The sequence below is a fragment of the Podarcis liolepis genome (genome assembly GCF_965112155.1).
Source record: "Podarcis liolepis genome assembly, chromosome: 11".
Taxonomy (NCBI): domain Eukaryota; kingdom Metazoa; phylum Chordata; class Lepidosauria; order Squamata; family Lacertidae; genus Podarcis; species Podarcis liolepis.
In genome coordinates this window covers 43,923,850-43,945,338 of record NC_139565.1, presented here as the reverse complement: position 1 = coordinate 43,945,338, position 21,489 = coordinate 43,923,850, and the positions used below count along the sequence as shown (strand labels likewise).

At 43.6% G+C, this 21,489-nt stretch overlaps 1 protein-coding gene across 2 annotated transcripts in view; it reads left to right on the top strand.

Moving 5' to 3' along the window:
• Positions 1–1,282: 1,282 nt before the first annotated feature.
• ITGA2 (integrin subunit alpha 2) overlaps positions 1,283–21,489 on the top strand; it is a 57,559-nt gene continuing 37,352 nt past the window's right edge. The window contains exons 1-3 of one of the 2 annotated variants that reach the window (XM_083465726.1): positions 1,283–1,700; positions 17,091–17,214; positions 20,525–20,634. In XM_083465726.1, the coding sequence (XP_083321852.1) occupies positions 1,298–1,700; positions 17,091–17,214; positions 20,525–20,634 (637 nt within the window). In that variant the 5' untranslated portion in view covers positions 1,283–1,297. Of the gene's footprint in view, positions 1,701–7,790; positions 7,855–17,090; positions 17,215–20,524; positions 20,635–21,489 lie in introns of those variants that run through there. The other variant, XM_083465727.1, reaches the window with a different exon arrangement.

Below are 21,489 nucleotides of genomic sequence, written 5' to 3'. Positions count from 1 at the left end.
CTGGAGGTACTGCTGCAGTGGAAAGGTAAATGGTATTTTCGTGCACTCTGGTTTCCGTTATGGTGTTCCGTTGTGCCAGAAGCGGTTTAGTCATGCTGTCCACATGACCTGGAAAGCTGCCTGTGGACAAACGCCGGCTCCCTCGGCCTGAAAGCAAGATGAGCGCCACAACCCCATAGTCGCCTTTGACTGGACTTAACCATCCAAGGGTCCTTGACTTTTTTTTACTTTTTTTGTAGCATGTGAGAGCACCTCTTGTCCTCATTACTCTTGTGTCCCTCTAGGGCAACACTTTCCATCTTCCCAACTGCAGCCCCTTTCGGAAAGAGATGATTTGGCCATGGTACTCCACACTCAGTTTACTTCCAGACTGGATTATTGTAAATAGCTTGTGTGGGACTTCCATTGAAGACAACTTGGAAAACTGCAACTGGTTCAAAATGCAATAGCCAGATTATTAGCTAGGGGTCCGTTTAGAACTGACATAATAACCCTTGTTTTAAAATGGCTGCCAGTGCCTATCTGAACTTATAGACCAGTATAGTGCCTATAGTGCAGGTGGAAAAGGCGACACTGAAAAAGTATGGCTTGGAAGGCCAGCCAGCTTTGTGATGAAGGCAAAATTTCAACCTTGGGACTTCCAGACTCACATCATAGATCCCAACACTAAGCCAGTTCTCAGACAGAGGAAGGAGCTTCCTTACATCTGTTTATGGAAGCTTAGGTGACGGATATCTCAAAGGAAACTGTGGTACAAAAATGGTCTGCTGGGCGTCTCTTTTGCATGCAGTGGCAAAAGTGGGCATGAACAGGCAGGTACAGCATACTAGGAAAATTCTGTGGAGAAGCTGTAACAAAAAGCCCACACATTCTTAGCCATCCCTCCGCTCAAGAAGGCACTAATGGGCGCATTAAGGAATTTTACACGAGTCTTTGCCAACCTGGTGCCCTCCAAGTTGTTGGACTACACATCCCACCATCCTTTACCATTGGCCCTGCTGGCAGGGGCTGATGGGAGTTGTAGTTCGAAAAGAATCAGGCTGGCACCTCAGGGTTGTTTTAGACACAGAACCTCCTTTTTTATGTTCACTTCTCTTTAGATGTTACTTCACTGGCTTTAAAATATAGTTGCGCTGAATAGGGTCCTGGCCATCCGCCCTAAAGTCCTGCCCTGGCAGCACCACGGGCGCCAACCGAAACAGCCGCCCGTTTTCGTCACTCCTGGCCGGCCTGTGAGGCGAAAAAGTTGAGCTTTCAGAGGGGGGCGTGCTCGGAGTTCGAGTTATGAGGCAGGTGAATGAAAAAGCTCGCGCGTTTGTGGCGGGAAAGCGCGGGCCCTGAGAGACTTTTTGTCTCTGGGCGGCGACGTCGGTCCGCAGGAGGTGTTTGTTGGCGAGGGAAACGGGGAGGGGCTGCCGCCTTCTCTCCCTGGGGGCTCCTTCCACCAGCAGGAGCGTGGCGGGGGTGGCCGGCGGTGGGCGGAGCTGCCCTGCCCTCTCACGACTTCTCGTGGCTCGCGCAGCTCGTTTCACTCGCCTGCCGCGGCCGAGCTGCACCTTGCGCCCTCGCCTCGACCCTCCTCCCCTCTCTCTTTCTTCGGCTTGGTACAGTCGCCAGCGCGGTCCCCTCTCCGCTGGCAACTATGGGCGCGAGAGAACGCTGCGTGAGGCGCCTGCTGCTGCTTCTGCTGCTCAGCTCAGGTAAGTCGGCGGCTTTCTTGTCGGGCAGGTGGGAACTCGCCCGCTGCAGCAGGGCAGGAGCTTCTGCTGTCGCCTCGGGACGCGCTTCTTCTGCCAAGTCCTGAACTGCAGCGGGATGCGCGGCGCTTGCAAAGCAAGGGCGCCTCTTTGCTCACCCCCCCCAAAAAAAAACCCCACCAGCATCGGAAAGAAAAGTCTCATATTGGGCTCCGTTTGTAAATCTTTCCGGGAGGAAAACAGAAACAAACCTCTTCTCTGCCGGTGAAAACGCAGGATGCCATTCAGCTAAGTTTTACTTAGAGCAGGCCTATTGAAATTAATGGGCTTGACTTTTGGTGGATCTGGAAAACTTAGTCGCACTGCTGTCAATCATGCTGTGTGTGAATGGCACTTTTAACTGTCTTCTGTTGAAACCTGTGAGACTTGACAGTCTTTTTGGATTTGGGCAGGATCTTCATAGACTATCATAGAATTAGTTACAGGTAGGTAGCCGTGTTGGTCTGCCATAGTCAAAACAAAATTTTAAAAAATCCCTTCCAGTAGCACCTTAGAGACCAACTAAGTTTGTTACTGGTATCATAGAATTCTATTATCATAGAAGTGTTGGAAAGGAACACGAGGGTCATCTAGTCCAACCCCCTGAAATGTAGGGATCTTTTGCTCACTGTGGGGCTTGAACCCACAACCCTGAGATTAAGAACTTCATGGTCTACTGACTGAGTTGTCTTTATAACAACAACAATAACAACAATAAATTGTTGTGGATAATATACAGACCAAGGGTGTAGATGAAGAGAAAGAGATTATACATCTAGGCAGCCCATGTGGATGCAGGGTTTCTTCTTGGACTAAGACTGGGGAGACTGATCCCCATTCAGACATGACACTTGCTTGGGGACCTTATCCCAGACACTCTCAGCCTAGGCTACCCTGCAGGGCAGGTCTGAAGATAAAATGGGAAGAGAATTGGCTATGCTGCCATGGACTCCTTGGGCAGAATAATTATTACTAATTTGCTTTTTGTTTTTAAAACAACCCCTCTAGCATTTCTGTACTAGCTCTCAACTGTTGGAACCATTTTAGCTCAGTAATTATTACACCATTCTTGCAAGGTAGTCCGGTATGTTTATATCCACATTGCCATGTGATCCTTAACGTGTTACCTCAGGAGTAAGCCACCCATGAGACTTACAGCCAGATAAGCATGTAGGATTGAGGTCCTAGTGAATTAATGGCTAAAGTGAAATTTTAAACAGGGACTTGATGGCTCATACTCTTAGCCACTACAGCAAACCAACTCTTATCTCCAGTTGATGGCCAAAAGTTTGGAATCAACCCTACAAGGAGATGACAGGGATTGAATCTGGGCAATGCAGATGCTCCACCACTGAGCTACAGCTCTTCCCTAAGAAACAATAAAGCAACACTTTGGTTATACTACTGAGAGCTAGATGAAGTGGTGTTGTTGCTTTTGACTTTGACATGTATGACTAGGCTTGCTTGCACGACTTATCTAGAGAGCAGACTCTGGGTTGTTCCTTCAGCTTGTGTTCCTCACCTCCTCGCACAGCAGCATTCAGCAGGGCAGTGATGCTTGCCTGACCTCCTGTCACCAGTGCTGCTGCAGCACACCAGGAGGCCGAAGAGTAGGGCTGAGACAATGGTGAGGGCAGCACAGTGTGAATGCACTGGCAGAGGCAATACAGCACCCCCAGCAGTACATTTGCACCATGCTGACCTCACTGCCGACTCACTTCTCACCCTTTTGCTCCAGAGACACCACAGTGTTGGGAGGTCATGTAAACACTTCCGCCATGCCAGCTGCTGTTGGTTTAACATCTAGAAGTCTCACAATACCCTTTAGCCAATCATGGTGGGGGAGAGGCATTCTGCACGAGCTCAAAAAGATTCCTGTCCTTACTGTTATTTCATATTTTCTGGCCTGGAATAGGAGATCATGTTGTAAAATGTCAACAACAACAAAGCTGGGACTGATGGAGTCCAACAAGATCTGGAATGCCCACCCCTAGTTTAAGCAAACCACTGTATTCTTTAGGCTCCTAGTTCTGATATATGGAGATATTGGTGTAGTAATGATCATGTAATTATAGGTTTAAGAACCTTAAGGTGGTTTTTAAAAAATCCTTTATAGTTGAATAACTTTAAATAATAATCTAAACTTGAGGTTATCTTACATGCCATGTTCATCCTTGGGCCAAGATGAATGTAAAGTTTGGAAATCTAAACTGCCTTGTGTTTTTGGATAAATTTACACATATTTTTATGGGAACAGCAGCTGCGATATTCTCATGTCATAGCATTTTCCTTCAACGTTTCCAGATTGTAAAAATCAGGGGTTTTTTTTTAATCCTTCTGAGCTAATGGTGGAGTTGGATGGCATGCAAAAACATTTACCTGTAAGAAGTTCCAACATGTTATTTCAGTAACTATGGGAAACATTGTGGAATGCAGTGCCAGAGGGAATGAAATCAGATACAAAAGACATTAACCTTTTGGAAGAATTGTGGCATGAAAACCACCCTGTGATTCCCCCCCCCCCCCAAAAAAAGAAAGGATGAAGTCTCAGTTCATGAAATGTTCTATCTGCATTTTTGTCTAATCTGGCTTTTATTCTCATGGCGAGAGTATTTGGACTATAAACAAAAGCACCAATTCACGTTGTAAAAGCACCCAGCCTAGAGTGACAGTGTGTACCAATACTGTCAAAACAGTGTAGATCAGCAGTTCTCAAACTTTGTGTGTGCGTGGACCACATGGAAATTGCTGGGGGGCTTAGTGGACCACTGTAGAACCACTGTGGTTCTACAAAGCAAACCACAAACCACAAATTTTAACAGCCATAGTCTTCCTTTGCTAATATGATGGATGTGCCAGTTTTTGTTGTGAGAAAGTACTGTGAAGTCTTGTCAGCTTTCACCTCAGGTCAGGTTCAGCATTCACCCTGCTTTTGCATTTAGACTTGAGGACTTGAGGCAACTGATGAAAACCCAATCTTTCACCGTTATGAGAAAAAGAAAATGTTTTTTAACCTTCAGAGTCAAGCGTTATAATTAAACCCATCATAGGAGCCAACTCCTAGAGGCTAAGGTCCCTTCAGCCCCCCAATAAAATATTTGAAGGGCCTGGGGGCCCCAAAGTTAATGGGCATTGCCATTCAAATGGTGTGTGTGCCGCGTCATGTGATTGATTATGTGGGGTGGGGCTTATCTGCCCCCCCCCCCAATATTTTATTTAACTTGGCACCCCTGAAACACATCACCATATTATGAAACCATGGGCCCTAGGCCATGTCACTGAGGAAGGCCCCTGCCCCGTTCACTGATAAATGTTGAGGGACAGGCTTAGCCTGTCAAAAAGCCTATCCCTGGTCAAAACAGCCATGATTTTCATTGTCAGTAAAAGCAAATACAGTGCAAATACAGATGTTCTGGGTTACTTGAATTAAGCGGTTCACAGACCACAATGGTTAACCAGATGGCTGTGGAAAACCCACAATCAAGACCTGAGACCCCACAGCAGCATTCAACAACATTTTGCAAATGAAATCAGATAATATGTAAAGGACAAGAAGTACAGTGGTACCTCGGATTACAGACGCTTCAGGTTACAGTCTCCGCTAGCCCAGAAATAGTACCTCGGGTTAAGAACTTTGCTTCAGGACGAGAACAGAAATCGTGCTCTGGCGGTGCGGCAGCAGCGGGATGCCCCATTAGCTAAAGTGGTGCTTCAGGTTAAGAACAGTTTCAGGTTAAGAACGGACCTCCAGTACGAATTAAGTTCTTAACCCGAGGTACCACTGTATGTACTTTTAAAATGTATCTAGACAACCCCTTTTCAGATAATTTCTAAGATGAATTGCAACTTTATTAGCAGGCAGATGTAAATACAGTGGTACCTCAGGTTAAGTACTTAATTTTTCACGGAGGTCCGTTCTTAACCTGAAACTGTTCTTAACCTGAAGCACCACTTTAGCTAATGGGGCCTCCTGCTGCCGCTGCATTGCTGGAGCCTGATTTCTGTTCTCATCCTGAAGCAAAATTCTTAACCTGAGGTAATATTTCTGGGTTAGTGGAGTCTGTAACCTGAAGCGTATGTAACCCGAGGTACCACTGTATTAAAAAGGTTTCACAACAAATTGAATGTAATTAAATTTGGGCGCAGAGGGGGATATATATATATATGGGTTTCTAAGTTGATTTTACTTCAGAAGGCTAGACCAAGCCATTAGCACTCTGAAAAGTCTTGAACATTCACAATTCCCTGTTGTCATTTTCACTTACTCATTTCAAGGTTTCCATTGTTTGGCTTTGTGCAGGCTTGTCCCCATTTCCATGGTTACCGTGTTGAAATGCAGACAGGACACAAGCTGCATTCCGATCAGAGTTCTACATGCTGCTCCATGCCAGCAGCATATGCTTCGGTTGTTTTGGGGCATATTGTTTAAGGGCCCGTGTATGCAGAGCAGTCAATATTTCTGTGTTTAATCCTTAAATCATTGTTAGCCACTGAAAGAGAGAGGGTTGTAGCCAGTGTTTCGCTGGCAGAAAGCCCACGTAACTGATCTTCCCCTTCCCATCCTCCCCACTGCAGCCTCCTTCACCTTTCCCCCCAAGCAAGTCTCACAAGAGAGATAGGGGAACCTGCCCAAACATTGTGGGCCAGGTCTTCTGCAGCTGCACTGGGAGAAGAGACTTGCTCTAAATCAGGCACGTCTAATTTAGTTTGCAGGTGGGCCATTGAGATACAGTACCGCAAATGAGCTGTTGGCAACAGTTTTACTTTTTACATACCAGATTTCCCCTGGAAGGCAAGAATGGGGGAATATAGACAGGCATTTTCATGCCAGTGATGTTGTGTAGATGCTGAACAAAACACATATGCATAGAAAGTGTCAATCTGTTACTATTAGTATAAAGGTAAAGATAAAGGGACCCCTGACCATTAGGTTCACTCGTGGCCGACACTGGGGTTGCGGCGCTCATCTCGCTTTACTGGCTGGGGGAGCCAGCGTACAGCTGTGTACAGTGTACAGCATACAGGTCATGTGGCCAGCATGACTAAGCCGCTTCTGGTGAACCAGAGCAGCGCACGGAAATGCCTTTTACCTTCCCTCCAGAGCGGTACCTATTTATCTACTTGCACTTTGATGTGCTTTCGAATTGCTAGGTGGGCAGGAGCAGGGACCGAGCAACGGGCGCTCACCCCGTTGCAGGGATTCGAACTGCCGACCTTCTGATCGGCAAGTCCTAGGTTCTGTGGTTTAACCCACAGCGCCACCCGTGTCCCACTATTAGGATACAAAGCCCTTAACAACCCTAGAACTAGTTTACCTGTGAGATGTATTTACTCAACTGCTTCAATCTGAGGAACTGGCACTGTTGCAGGTGTAACATAACACCCATTCTGCATTTCAAAGAAATTGGTATTTTAGTGTCACTTTAGAACTCCTGCTTATTGATATCAGACAGGTGCCTTCATTGTACTATTTTTGGTGCTTGTCAAAACCATATTTGTTTAGATAAGCCTACGCAGATATCTAAAAAGTGGATGCATTTTTAGTTTATTGCTGGTTTTATTTTATATTCTAAATAGTTTTTTTAATCGTTCTTGCTTTTTGTAAACTGCTTTGAGGGTTGTTGCTTTTTTTTTTACAATCAAGTTATATATAAATTTAATGGAATAAATAAAAGCACCAATCTCACAATAAGCACCCATTTAGATGCACCAGGAAGTTGATCAGAAGGTAACACCATTTTACCTTCTGCAACACTGTTGCAGATTGTGTGAGATGGTTTGGAGGGAAGCAAGAGCAGGCATGTAAAAAAGCCACTTTGCTGGTTTCTCGTGATGACTAAGATCAGGCAAGGGAACATAGGTGTAGTGGGGGTGAGGAAGTGTGGTTGCTTCTTTTCATTGTACTGTTATCTGTGGTCTTTTGGCTTTTGTAGACATACACGCAAGGTTATGCATGTTTATCTCAGTACCCCCTCCCTTTAATTCATTCTCCAAATGAGAAAAATCTTTTTGATAAATACGTTTATCTATCCTGTAGAAGAAGCATTCTAGATAAAACATTGCACATGGATGTATTTCTTCTGGTTTGGGGATGAGGAAACACATTCTGATGCATTTGGTAAGAGCTTCAAGAAGCATCACCATTTAAAGGAGATAGCCTGAAGGAAGCAAGTTTGTGATGGGTGCGACTATGAGTACTCATATTATTATTATTATTATTATTATTTATCTACAAGAAACACATTGCATTTTTGTGTGGTTGCACTACTATTTTTGGAGCTGGCAGCAAAGCTAGCCTTACCAGGACATTTTATGTGTTTTGTTTTGTTACCTGTAATACCTGTATTTTCTTCCTCGTTTTCTGAAGGCTGGCTTGGGGTTTAAGGCTGGATTAGAGGCAATACAGTACTTCAAAGTCCTCAAAGGTTTACCTAAAAGTATTTTAGGCAAACAATGTACAAAAATGTTTTCTTTTTCTGCTGGATTCAGTATGATGAAACACATTTCCTTTACTTCCTTTTGAGGGCAATGCTTCATAATTCCATGAGGTGCAGCATGAGGTTGCAACACAAAGGGAAAATCAGCAAATAATAATAATAATAATAATAATAATAATAATAATAATAATAATAATAATAATAACAACAATAACAATTATTATTATTATTATTATTATTATTTCTACCCTGCCCATCTGGCTGGGTTTCCCCAGCCACTCTGGGCGGCTTTCAACAGAACGTTAAACTTCAAACATTCAGAATAAAACTTCGAACATTAAAAATCACTCCTCTCTCCTTCCCCTGCCCGCTTCCAAGTGGACACTTGGAAATGCTTTGCATACATGTTCAGACTTCTTTGGACCCAACCATTTGTATGGCGGTGACCATTTTGCACATGTCCAACTGATGCGTGCCCACTGACACATGGGTATTTTGGGACCTGGAAGGGAGTAGACCTGGGGCAGAATGGGGGAAGGGCATGGGCTCCACCAATGCATGCGGGAGCCAGGAACGGACCACCCCCGCAAAATGGTTGCTGCCTATACTATGACCATAGCTGTCAACTTACAGATTTGAAAATAAGGGACCAGCAGCCTTGAAAATAAGGGATCAGAAGCCAAAATAAGGGAACTGCAGCCTCACCTGTTCCAGGCACTCCAGTCTTCCTGTCCTCCTGCAGTCTGGTCAAACTCATGCTGGTAGCTTCGAGAACACTGTCCAACCAACTTTGTAACCAGAGGTTCAACTGAATAGAATCTGAATCACATGCACCACAAGGCCTATGCAGCCTCAACTTAAGATGGCTCCCCGGCCTGGCTTTGCACTGCAAAGTTTGCAGCAGCACATGCAACAAAATGGCGTCCAGCATTCGAAAAACTCGTTAGCTTGCATTAACTAGCCACACACAAGGCATGCAACCCCACCCCCCAGTCGTTCTTAGACTTCTTATTGGGTGAGCAACACAGCCAAGCAACACAGTTGGAGCCTTCCTCCTCCCTGGCCGGCAGAGAGGGAGGGAGAGGAGCTGCTTCCTTTGAAATTTAAGGAACATCATTTAAGGCACATTTAAGGGACATCCATCAATAAGGGACAGCAGCGGGACATGGCGCTGGAATAAGGGACTGTCCCTTCAAATAAGGGACACTTGACAGCTATGACTATGACTTTATTGAATAGTATTAATCATTTTGATTAATGATTTCTGACATTTTCTGACATTTTGAATTACTACGACTTTATTGAATTGTATCATTTTGCTGAATTTGTTGTTGTTTTCTTTATTTATGTTATTGTGTTTGATAGTATGGTAGTTGCAATGTTTGTTTTTAATGGTATAGTGATTATTGTGAGCTTCTTTGTTGGAAAATTGGAATGTAAATATAAATATTAAATCATATTTATATGCTTACTATTTTTAAATAAAGGCATTGGGCTCTCCTTTGCTGGAACTGCTATTTATTCATCTATAACATTTAGATCCTACCTTTTCACAACCACTCAGTAAACCTTATGGCCAGGTGGGGATTAAGAGTCCAACTCTTAATAGCTTTGCAGGAGGAGGGTACGTGGTCAGGGATGCTGTAGTTGTGAGATTCCTGCACCGAGCTGCTTTATCATTATTTTTCTGGCACAATATTAGAAAGTTGCACATAAAGTCAATTGACTTTTGCTGTTATCCAGCAAAACAATGCCTTACTGTACTCTGACAACTGCCATTCAACAGTAGGAAATAGGAAATAAGCAGCTGGTGTTACTAACAGGTGTGTACAGGGTACAAAGTACAGGAAGGTAAGATGGGAAGGTTGAGGAGAGAAGGATATGTAAATTTTATTGAGAGAAATGTAAGTGTCACAGTACTAGCAAAAAATCCTAGCTTGTAGATCTGTATAGTATTGTTCCTTGCTTGAAATTCAGATGCTCAGTGACTTGGCACTCTATAAATGTAAATTTAAAAAAGAAGAAGGCCTTATTTGTTTAGAGGCTAAAAATAAGTATGAAGCAAACTTAGCTCGCTCTTTTTTTTTTAGGACAGATATTAAATATGATTTCCTGTGCATTGCAATTTAATTCAAAGTACAAACCAGTAAAAAAATCCTAGAACAAAATATACCCACATTCCGTTTGCATCACATTTTGTGTACATTCAGCAAACCTACAGAGTTATAAATAATTTCTAGCAAACAGTTCACTTCTGCACCAGTACTGTTATTGATCTATTTACTTAGGAAGGCAACTGCTGTCACGATGTTTCACTTCATTTGTTTGGGTTCAGGTCATAAACAAAATCTTGCTAAATTGATTAAGAATGAGGACAGCTCTTCACCTCCAGTTGGTTTTTATAAAGACTAGTTTTCAAGTTGTGATTTAGGAGCACTCTCTCAAACCATTTGCAGCATGATGAATTGCAGGCAGACTCTCATAATAATCCATACAAACTCTAATTCAGAGGAGACCTCATCTAACTTCAATGATTTTAATTTTTTAATTTAATAATTTTTATTGCACTAGCCAAAGGCCATGGCAACATCCAAAGAATGAAAAAAGCAGTCACTACATGTGCAGTAGAACCATGATCAAATCCACCCAAAATTTCTTGTCACGCAGAATAAAAAATAATTTTCAAATAAAATGTGCAAATTAGATCTCAGAGTCCCCTTTGCAATTGACCGCTAACCCATTCAGTTCTTTCTTCTTAATCTTCCTAGCTGCCAAGGCATAGAGAGCCACCTTATAAGTCACAGAGTCATCAGTATCACTCAGCTGCCATTTCACCCTCTCCGCCCAGGTTAGATTTGTTTCCTTCATGAAAAGGGGTTTTATGAATCAGTTTCTTGGGTCTGTATATACAGTGGTACCTTGGGTTAAATACTTAATTTGTTCTGGACATCTGTTCTTAGCCTGAAGCACCACTTTAGCTAATGGGGCCTCCCACAGGTACTATTTCTTGGTTAGCAGAGTCTGTAACCTGAAGCATATGTAACCCAAGGTACCACTGTAGTGGACATTGTAGTAAGTAATTGCAAATGTCCTCTGCACATAGTTGCCCACACAGACAGGGTCTCTCTTCATAAAGTATTCCATTGTATCACCCATCTAGAACCACTGAGGGCATAGATTGAAAGCGTAGTTCTGTGAAGGTGACTTTTAATGAGGCAGACAGAAGATTTGTAAAATATCTGGCTTGAAAGTGCATTGCTTTAATAAGTGGAAACCATGGTGAACACTTAGAAGAAGTAATAATAATAATAATAATAAAATCTATTTCTGCTTCAATCATATAAAGGTAGTCCATTAAATGCCTCTTCCCCATGTTCAAGGACACCTGGAGCTCTTGTAGGTAATATTGGGTCAAGTAGCGTTGGATACCAACCTTCCAGTGTTGGGTCTGATCCAGTTCTTGGAGGCACGAGGTGGGAAATTTCTCATCTGAAAAGGATCTAGGTCCTTTCACATAATTTAAGCACAGATAGTTGATTCTATGAATTTAGAAAGGGTCTGTGTGCACTGGTGACTGCTCTGATGACAATGGCTTCTTATTTGTTTGTGCACTTGCAGCAATGTGCTATACAGTATACAGAAATGATACGGTTAACAGATTGAAGTTGAATCCTGACAAGACAGAAGTACTGTTTGTGGGGGACAGGGGGAAGGTGGATGTGGGGGACTCCCTGGTCCTGAATGGTATAACTGTGCCCCTGAAGGACCAGGTGCACAGCCCTGTGTGCAGGGCAGCTGTCTACCAGCTCCATCTGGTACGCAGGCTGAAACCCCTACCTGCCCGCAGACTGTCTCGCCAGAGTGGTGCATGCTCTAGTTATCTCTTGCTTGGATTACTGCAATGTGTTCTATGCGGGGCTACCTTTGAAGGTGACCCGGAAACTGCAATTAATCCAGAGCGCGGCAGTTAGACTGGTGACGGAGTGGCCACCGGGACCACATAACACCTGTCCTCAGAGATCTGCATTGGCTCCCAGTACGTTTCTGAGCACAATTCAAAGCATTGGTGCTGACCTTTAAAGCCCTAAACGGCCTCAGTCCTGTATACCCGCATACATGTATGCGTCTCCACCCGCATCGTTCAGCCCGGACATTGAGATCCAGCTCCGAGGGCCTTCTGGTGGTTCCCTCATTGCAAGAAGTAAGGTTACAGGGAACCAGACAGAGGGCCTTCTCAGTAGTGGCGCCCGCCCTCCCAGATGTCAAGGAAATAAGCAACTATCCTATTTTTAAAAAACATCTGAAGGCAGCCCTGTTTAGGCAAGTTTTTAATATTTAATGCTGTATTGTTTTTAATACTCGATTGGGAGCCTCCCAGAGTGGCTGGGGAAACTCAGCCAGATGGGCGGGGTATAAATAATAAATTGATATTATTATATTATTATTATGATTTATGGAGGTAAGGAAGGTAGAAAAAGTCAGGGGCTGACAAGTGGTGGGGAAGGAACAGGGTTAAGTCAGTAAATCATGGTGGAGTCTTAACAAGGTGGCAGGTGGCTCAGGAAAGCTGTTTACTTGCTTAGTTTCATTTATGAATTGCTTCCAATAAAACATCCCAAAGCAATAATAACCATCCCAAAACCATAATAACAATCACAGTAAAAACAATTTCAGGTCTGGTACAGATACAGACTGGCATTAAAATCTTCATTCTAAAGTCTTGTTGGAAATAGAAGGCCCTAAATAAGCACCGAAAAGATAATTGAGACGGTGACTGTTAGATGTGTGAACTTTTCAAGTGTTTAAAGTGATGGCTGATATGAATGTTCTTTCTTTGATCTCTAATGGATGCTTCACACATAGCTGTTGTAGTCAGATGCACTTATGAACTTGACCTTAGCTCGTTGTCGCTAAAGATGGCTATAAATTTGGCTTTTAAATTCAGCATTTGCTAAGCAAGGGTCCATCCTCATTGAATGCTGGAAACATAGTGGGCTTGAAAGGGGGGAAAGGCATTACTAATTGATAAATATAAAGGACATGAATATATTTTTAACTGTGTTCTGATGGGAAACAGGTCTATAATTTTATAAAAAATATGCTAAGATATAGTCCCAAAGCCTCACTTACAAACAAGAATACATCTTAAAAATCAGCTGAAAGTATACCATTTGTTGGTGATAGCAGGCAAACATTGGAGCTTCATAGAGTACTACCAACCCAAGACTTTAAAAAACAGTTTACATCTTCAGTCCAGACTGTCAACACAGCATAGCCTTGACTTGCCTGGGAATGCCAAACACCGTTGTGTTGTCCAGGAAGCTCTTATATCTAAGCAGTTTGTGTCCTCATTTTAAAAAGTCCCCAATTCCCACAACAAATCTGAGTGTTTCGTTCTTGGAAACACTAGTTGCTTCATCAGATCTCCCTGTTTTCATTTTATTTTCATGAGGTCTTCCTTGGCCACTGGGCGCAGCTTGAACCAGTCAACATATAAACTGTGGGTGCCATGTGCATATACTATGCATCTTAATAAGGGTCACCACTCTTAAAAGAAACAAACAATTCTTCTCTGATCAGCTGCCCTTGTGTTATATTGAGTAAGGAAAACAGTGCCTGGCCTTCAGGGCTTTCAGTCTGAGCTGTACAATTCCCCACAGGAGCCCAGTGGTTATTTTCCAAGAGCTGCTCATTGACCAACCCCTTGTATCTGAAACGTCAGTAAAAGATTTGTAAGTGGTTGTGACTATTTCAAGGAGGAGTGTTTGGAAAATGACTGCATTATTATGTCTCTTGCTGTCCTCCTACACAATTCCAGTCCAGCAGTTAATGAGACAGGAAGTGGGGTTGTGGGGGTTTTTTTTGGTGGTTTATCTTTAGATGACAAATTATTTCACTCAGTAGCAATTTTGCATGAGCCCATATATAGATATGCTTAGTGTTATTACTATATTACTGTACTTCCTGTGGGCAATAAAAGTTTACATGCTCCAGCTTTGTTGAATTTGCTGCCCGTGGGCTGGGTTCAACGTCACTCTGTGAAGAAAGGTCTGTCTGCACAAGCATTGCCAGCTTGCTGGAAGGAATTGCCTGTCTTCCCCTTCCCCTTCCCTTTCCCTTTCCCCCTACAAGCTGTTCTGGGAGTTCTCCTGATCCCCTCCCCTCGAGAGAAAGACCCATTGCATGAGCACAAGCCCCTGTGGCTTGGTTTGGTGAATTCCACTCTATATCAGGAGCTCCATAGAATAGATGGTATTCGATGCTAGTCCCACTCAAAGTAAGCCCATTGAAGTTAATGAATATGGCTAAGAGGTTCCGTAATTTCAATGGGTCTACTTTGAGTAGGACTTAGTTGACTACAGCCTCATAATTATGGGCTGAACTCAACTGACTGTTACTCAAAGTAGATCCATTAAGATTGCTGGCCATGTCCAACTTTAGACCCATTGATTTCAGTGGGACTACTCTGAGTAAAAGCTAGTGGACTATAATCCTGTTAAATAGTCTCAGAGACTTCCTTAAGCAGAGAAAATGATAGCCTGGAGGGTGCAGCATTTATTGTTAGCCTGTGTTTTCATTCTGAACCTTAAAAAGCATACTGTGTGCAAAGTGCATTCTGCTGTTATAACTAAGGTGGAATCTACACACATATTAAAAGAACACTCTGAAAATGTTTTTAAAAAAACATTTTGAAAAATATGTTGAATTTGGCATAGCTGATTGTCGCCATCTAGTGTCACATTGTGTATATTGGCGCTGTGGAGCCTAGAACTTGCTGATCAGAAGGTCGGCGGTTCGGATCCCCGCGACGGGGTGAGCGCCCGTTGCTCGGTCCCTGCTCCTGCCAACCTAGCAGTTCGAAAGCACATCAAAGTGCAAGTAGATAAATAGGTATCGCTCCGGCAGGAAGGTAAACGGCGTTTCCGTGTTCTGCTCTGGTTCGCCAAAAGTGGCTTAGTCATGCTGGCCACATGACCTGGAAGCTGTACACCGGCTCCCTCAGCCAGTAAAGCGAGATGAGCGCCGCAATCCCAGAGTTGGTCACGACTGGACCTAATGGTCAGGGGTCCCTTTACCTTTAACTGAGTCCTAATTCTGCATGCTGTTGAAGACACCTCTTATCTTGCTTTGTTGCTTGCTGTTTCTCATTTATGTAATACCTTCTTATTACCTTTTACATATTGCTAGTTCTGGGCACCACATTTTAAGAATGACATTGACAAACTGGAGCTTGCCCAGAGGAGGCAACTAGGATGCTGAGTGGTCCATTCTAGTCCCCATAGGGTCTGAGGAACAGTTGAAACTGCTGTATTGACAGGACAATACAAACCCAAGACCTATCGGGATAAAGAAGTTAGGATCTGGTCAGTCTTAAGCCAGCCAATCCCCAGTGCAGCTGAGCTATGCCAGCATAAGCCCAACATCTTGGCTCAGCTGGAGCTACACAGATGCGAAACCCTTGTCCCTGGAGAGCAGGGTCTCAGCCAACTGAGCTGTGATTGGATGACTTTATGCTGGTGTAAAATGGGTAGTGGAGGCAGGACCATGCAAGGGGGATGGAGTTAACTCTATTTAGCTTGATCACACGAGAAGAGGAAATTACTGTAATGTCCTCATATATCTGGAGGGCACACAGAAGGCGGAACAGACTTCTTCTATGTTTCTCCAGAGGTCAGGACTAGAACCAGTGGGAGGAAATGGAAAGGAAGCCACTTTCAGATAAACATTAGGACAGACTTCCTAACAGGAAGAGCAGTTTGACTGCCTTGGGAGGCAAGCTCATCTTTGTTGGAGGTACTTAAGCAGTGGCTGGACAATTGTATTTCAAGGATGCTATACACCCATCCTTCACTTACAGAGTCAGCATTGAGCAGGGGTCAGCTCTAACATTTTAAGATCCTATGTATGCAAAACCATCCCTTGAGGCAGAGTGCTGTCACTTCCCTCAGGAAGTCAGATTAGCCTCAACCTGAGCCAGGGCCTTTTCAACTCTGGCTCTGGCTTGGTGGAACGCTCTGTCTCATGATACCAGGGCCCTGCAGGACCTGATTTCTTTCTGCAGGGCCTGTAAGACAGAGTTGTTCCGCCTGGCCTTTGGCTTGGAATCAACTTGATCCCCTTCCCCTTTATCCTTTTCCCTTTCTCCTTCTGTGATGGAACTCCTACTTGGGGACTTCCCTGGCTTTTTTCTGGCCCACATAGGACCAGTCTGGATAGTTAGCCTTGGTGAAGAATTGACGTTTTCATCCCCCCAAAAGTTTTTGATTTGAGTTTCTACTGAAATGAGGCTGCATTTTAATGTTGTATTTTAATCTTGTTTTGTAAGTTGTATTTCAATCTATTGTTTCTATACCTGGTGTTAGCCGCCCTGAGCCTGGTCTTGGCTGGGGAGGGTGGGGTATAAATAAAATTTATTATTATTATTTTCAGGGCTAGGGTTTTTATTTTTTAGAACAATAAAAAAATCTGCTCCAGCTGCTTTATTCAGCCCCAGTACCATTTGTGGGAATACACTAATGTGCCATGCCCTGCTTGTGTGTTCCCCATGCGTTGGCCGTCTGATATGAACAGAATGTTGGACTAGATAAGCCTTTGGTCTGATCCAACGAGGCCCTTCCTGTGTTCTTATGCTGGTGCCTTTCCCAGTTCAGCTGTGGAAATGAGATATATACCCTCAGTGCTGTTTTTCTAGGAAAAAGAGGTGCCGGAACTCACCATGACTGAGGCCTTGTTCTCTTGTAATGGCAATGGCACTCACCTGAGTGGTGCCAGAACTGAGTTCCGGTGAGTTCTGGCTCAAAAAAAAGCCCTGTATACCCACATGCTGAGCAGAACCGGCATGAAGAACCAGGAGTACGTTGGCTTATTTTCTTAATTGTTCTATTATGGTCATATAAATCACTCTTCCTCTCAATAGGCATATTTGAAAACCGCTGTGAAGCATACAACGTTGGGCTCCAAGGAGCAAGAGTATTTTCTGGCCCCTCGAGTGAACAATTCGGATATACAGTCCAACAGCTTTTAAATCCAGAAGGCAAATGGTAAGCATTTCCTGTTCTTCATTCATAGTGCAGGGAGAAAAGCAGAGGGCAACTATATTAGGAACACAGGAAGGTGCCTTATACCGAATCAGACCCAGCAGCCCATCTAGTTCACTATTGTCTACACTGACAATTTCTGATGGGTGTCTGGGGATCAAACTTGGGAACTTCTGCAAATCGGTTGGTTATGTAGGGGAGGATGTAATCTTTCAGGATACCTGAAAGATACCTGCCCCAGTGAGCAGTTGAGCTCAGGCCCAGGGGTTAAGTATGGCTTTTCTCTCTGACCCATAGGGCTCTCCCCAGGCCACACATCTTGCTAGCTCATCTTGCCTTCCTGGAATGTGTCCTTGAACTATGCTGGTGCCTCTTGCTTGCCTGAATAGAGGGAAGTGTGTGGGCATAGGCGTAGAAATTCTACTTCTGCATGGTGGAAATAAGACATGCTGGACAAAGGCATGTAATGCTTCATCTGCTTTTGCCTCCAGCCATGCCAGGACTGGCTTGCAGGCTCTGGAGCATTGTCCATGAGGGACAGTCCCTTGGGCTGTAAAATAATGTTTCCCACCCTTGTGCTAAGGCAAACTACCATTGGAGGCAACTCCTAGTAATGCTAATCTGACCTTTTCATGCTAATATTTTACCACATAAGAACAACTTATTGAAAATGGGGGTTTTCAGAACTAGAATTGTTGAATTTAAAAGTCTATGCTAAACTTTTTAGGTGTTGGTTTTTTGCTTATTCAGTGAGCGTTTCCTGATTGGGCCACCCTGGCAATAGAAATTAACTGGTGCTTCTAAATTGCATCACCTTGGCTTGTTGATTAATTTCTTTGTCAACTTTCTTCTTTTAAACAATGCAAGGAAAAGAGAAAGGAGTGCCAACAACTGCAGATTGCAAAGGATTCAAAGTCAACTTTGTGTTTGCAAAGGATTTAAAGTTGACTTTGTGCTGCACCCATTTCTGATTCGGAGCTACGTCACAATTTGGCTTCTACAAGTAACTCATTGTACTTTCATCTTCTCCCTCCCACGGTCTGCTGTATGTTTGCAGTTGCGTCTGTTTAGTTGCGGACTTCCTAAAATCCAGACCCATTAAAAGAATATTTAGTGGAATGATGCTTAGAAAGGTGACTAATAGTACTCCACAGTAGTATTGTACATTTAGTCATAGCATTGTGTAAGGTAGGACAGGAAGTTCATAGAACAGCAGAATCAGAGTATAAAGTAAACAACAAGCAAACCAAATTACCGTATATGAGAATGGGGAACCGGTGACCCTCCAGGTATTGCTGAAATGCAGCTCCCTATATCTCAGACCATTGGCTATGCTGTCTGTCAGTGATGGGCATTGAAAAGAAGAAGAAGAGTTTGGATTTGATATCCCGACTTTCACTCCCCTTAAGGAGTCTCAAAGCGGCAAAGTGACTAGCCCAAGGTCACCCAGCAGCTGCATGTGGAGGAGCGGGGACGTGAACCCGGTTTACCAGATTACGAGTCTACCGCTCTTAACCACTACGCTACACTGGCTCTCTGTTTGGCTCTACTGTTTTTGGAAAAGCCAACAACATCTGAAGGCCATAAGTTCCCCACCCTGAAATTAACAAATAAGTAAATTTACCTTCTGAGATTAACTGCACTTAATCATCTGTATAGATATGGAAACTAAGATAGATGTTTCCATATTCTTTTGACATCTCTCTCTCTCTCTCTCTCCTTTTTAAAAATGTCATGTTGTTTTTAAAAATCAAGTTGACTTTCAAGCTATTTTATGTTCTTCTGTTCAGGATTTTTAAAAAACTTCACAAACTGGAAATCATTTTAATCAACAGGGTCATGATTTGGTGTGCTGCTATATAAAAATACCCTTTCAAAGCTCACTCTTCTGAGTGACCATGTGGTGTAGGGAGATAACTTTTTTGGGTGGGTGGGGGGAGTTTTCTGGGTGTTAACTTGGAAATAGTCACAGTGACAGATTTTCCAAGTTTCCACGACTGGAATAGTAAGTAACCTTTACTTACTACTGACTTCATTGTTTGCATAGCAAAGATTTAACCCTTCTTTGCAGAGAGGGAGGTGTGCCTCAAGTAATAATTATATTGTCACTAATGCCTACTCACTAGGGTCCCAAACCCTTGGTGAATTAGGGACTTTCCCTGCATGTGAAGAGAGGCTCTAGTGCATTGAGTGGACGAGATCAATAGTGGGTCCAATGGTCAAGAAGGCAGTTTCTGCATGTGCTATAGAGGGAAGTAAGGGGCAGATGGGGCTCATCAACCTGGAAAGGTAGCACATCTAGGAGAAGGAAAACTCTGATCCTAAACCTCCACAGCCTTGTGGGATATCTTCATGAGAAGAAAAGGCTAAGGAGTAAGCTACAGAAATTGGGAGTAGAGTCCCTAAGACAGTTGAATGGTGCCTTGTACACCTCCTTCCTGCAACTCTTACAGCACAACACCAGGGATATAGAGGGGCTGATGGGGGAATCGGCAAGAGGGCTCCAGGACTCTTCACCGGACACCAGCGGGGAGAGCACGGGTCCTCCGCTACCCACGCCCACCCTGCGCGGAAGACTTCCGCGCAGAGAGAGTAGGAGGAGGCTGGGTGTCAAACAACTTTTATGTTGGAAAAGATTTAAGAAATGCCCACTGACGGATACTGCTAGCGATTGAGGCAGCCATGAAGTGAAGGGCTGCCCAGACTGAAAGGTTTAGCAAGGCAACAAAGCCTGGAGAGGCGGCAACTTACACACAAGCAACCCATACACATTACATCTAGGCAGCCCAGGACCTCCATAAACACTGCCCAGGCTTCTGCCCCAGAGAGATCACTCTGGTGCTGTTAACACGGCGGTTTGACTTCACCCATGGAGGCGCACTCCATTGTCTCTTGAGGTGGATGGATGCCAAGAATAATGCCTACTCCCTAGTTGATGCAAGTCACTCCCACAAGTGAAAATGAGGTAGTAAAATTGGCTAGATGTTACCATGTAAAAAATGAACTGGCCAGAAGGAACGCAAAATTATAAATACATTTCTGCCATATGATGAATACTCAGTATGTTTGCATGACAGATGTTATGGACTACAGTTCCCATGATTCCTGACCATTGGCTGTGCTGTTGGGAATTGTGGTCCACAGCATCTGGCGTGCAGCATGTTGACTACCCTTGTTTTACAGAGACCAAAGAAATAATCCTAAAGATAATTATTGTAGTAACCTTGAGCTCATACTTTCAATTACTGTTTACAGAGTTGAGTCTTTCAACTGAAATGACCATACAGTTTGTAAAGATATGTCTGTTTTCCAGGTTGCTTGTTGGTTCACCCTGGAGTGGATATCCAGGAAACAGAATGGGCGACGTCTATAAGTGTGATGTTAATCAACCGGGAACCCAATGTTCAAAGATGAACTTGCAGAGTAAGTTCCAAATTCAGCAAATAAATTAAAGAATAAATTGTATAGCCTGCCTTTCTTCCCATGGACCTCAGCGTACGTCATTATCATCTTGATTATTGTACTTCTTATTATTATTTCTTATCCACCCAAAGTTGGTTATAACATATAAAAACACAATGCACCACCCATAATTGCTAAACAGGGATGGCTCTGCTGTCATCTCTACGTATATGTAGGCTCAGTTCTATTTAGAGACTGAAAACCTACATTTTGTTTTGTGAAAAATCTGTACATAGCATGTATGGTCATATATTTTGTTCTGCTGAGTGCATGAATAAACTTTGAGCACATCATTGCAACTGCTTGCGGGGGGGGGGGACGACTCGAATTTCTGCACATGGCAGAAATCTATGGGAAGAAATGCACATGGACTGTGTGAGAGAATTAGAGTCCCTAGATAAGAAGTGAGGAACATTTATTTGAGCTTGTGTTGTGCTTAGTAGCTCAATGTGTTTAACGCAAACCAGGGCATGGTTTGAGGGCACATGATGCAGCTAATCAGGATTGAGTCTGGTTGGTGTCTGGTTGGGAGATTCCCTGGGAACCTCATATTTGCTATCTTGAGTCCTATGATGGAAGAATTGCCGGATCTAATGGCTGTACTAAATAAATAAAATATGTAACATTCTGTTACTAAAAATAAAACTTTTTACATGATTTATCCTGGCCTCAAATGGTAGTCAGAACAGTAAGGTCCTAAGCTGCTGCCTGTGCTGAGTTTCTGGCGGAAAGCAACTTCATGAATGGAGGATACTTGCCACAAACAATTTTTGAGAGCCAGTGTGGTACAGTGGTTAAGAATGGTAGACTCGTAAT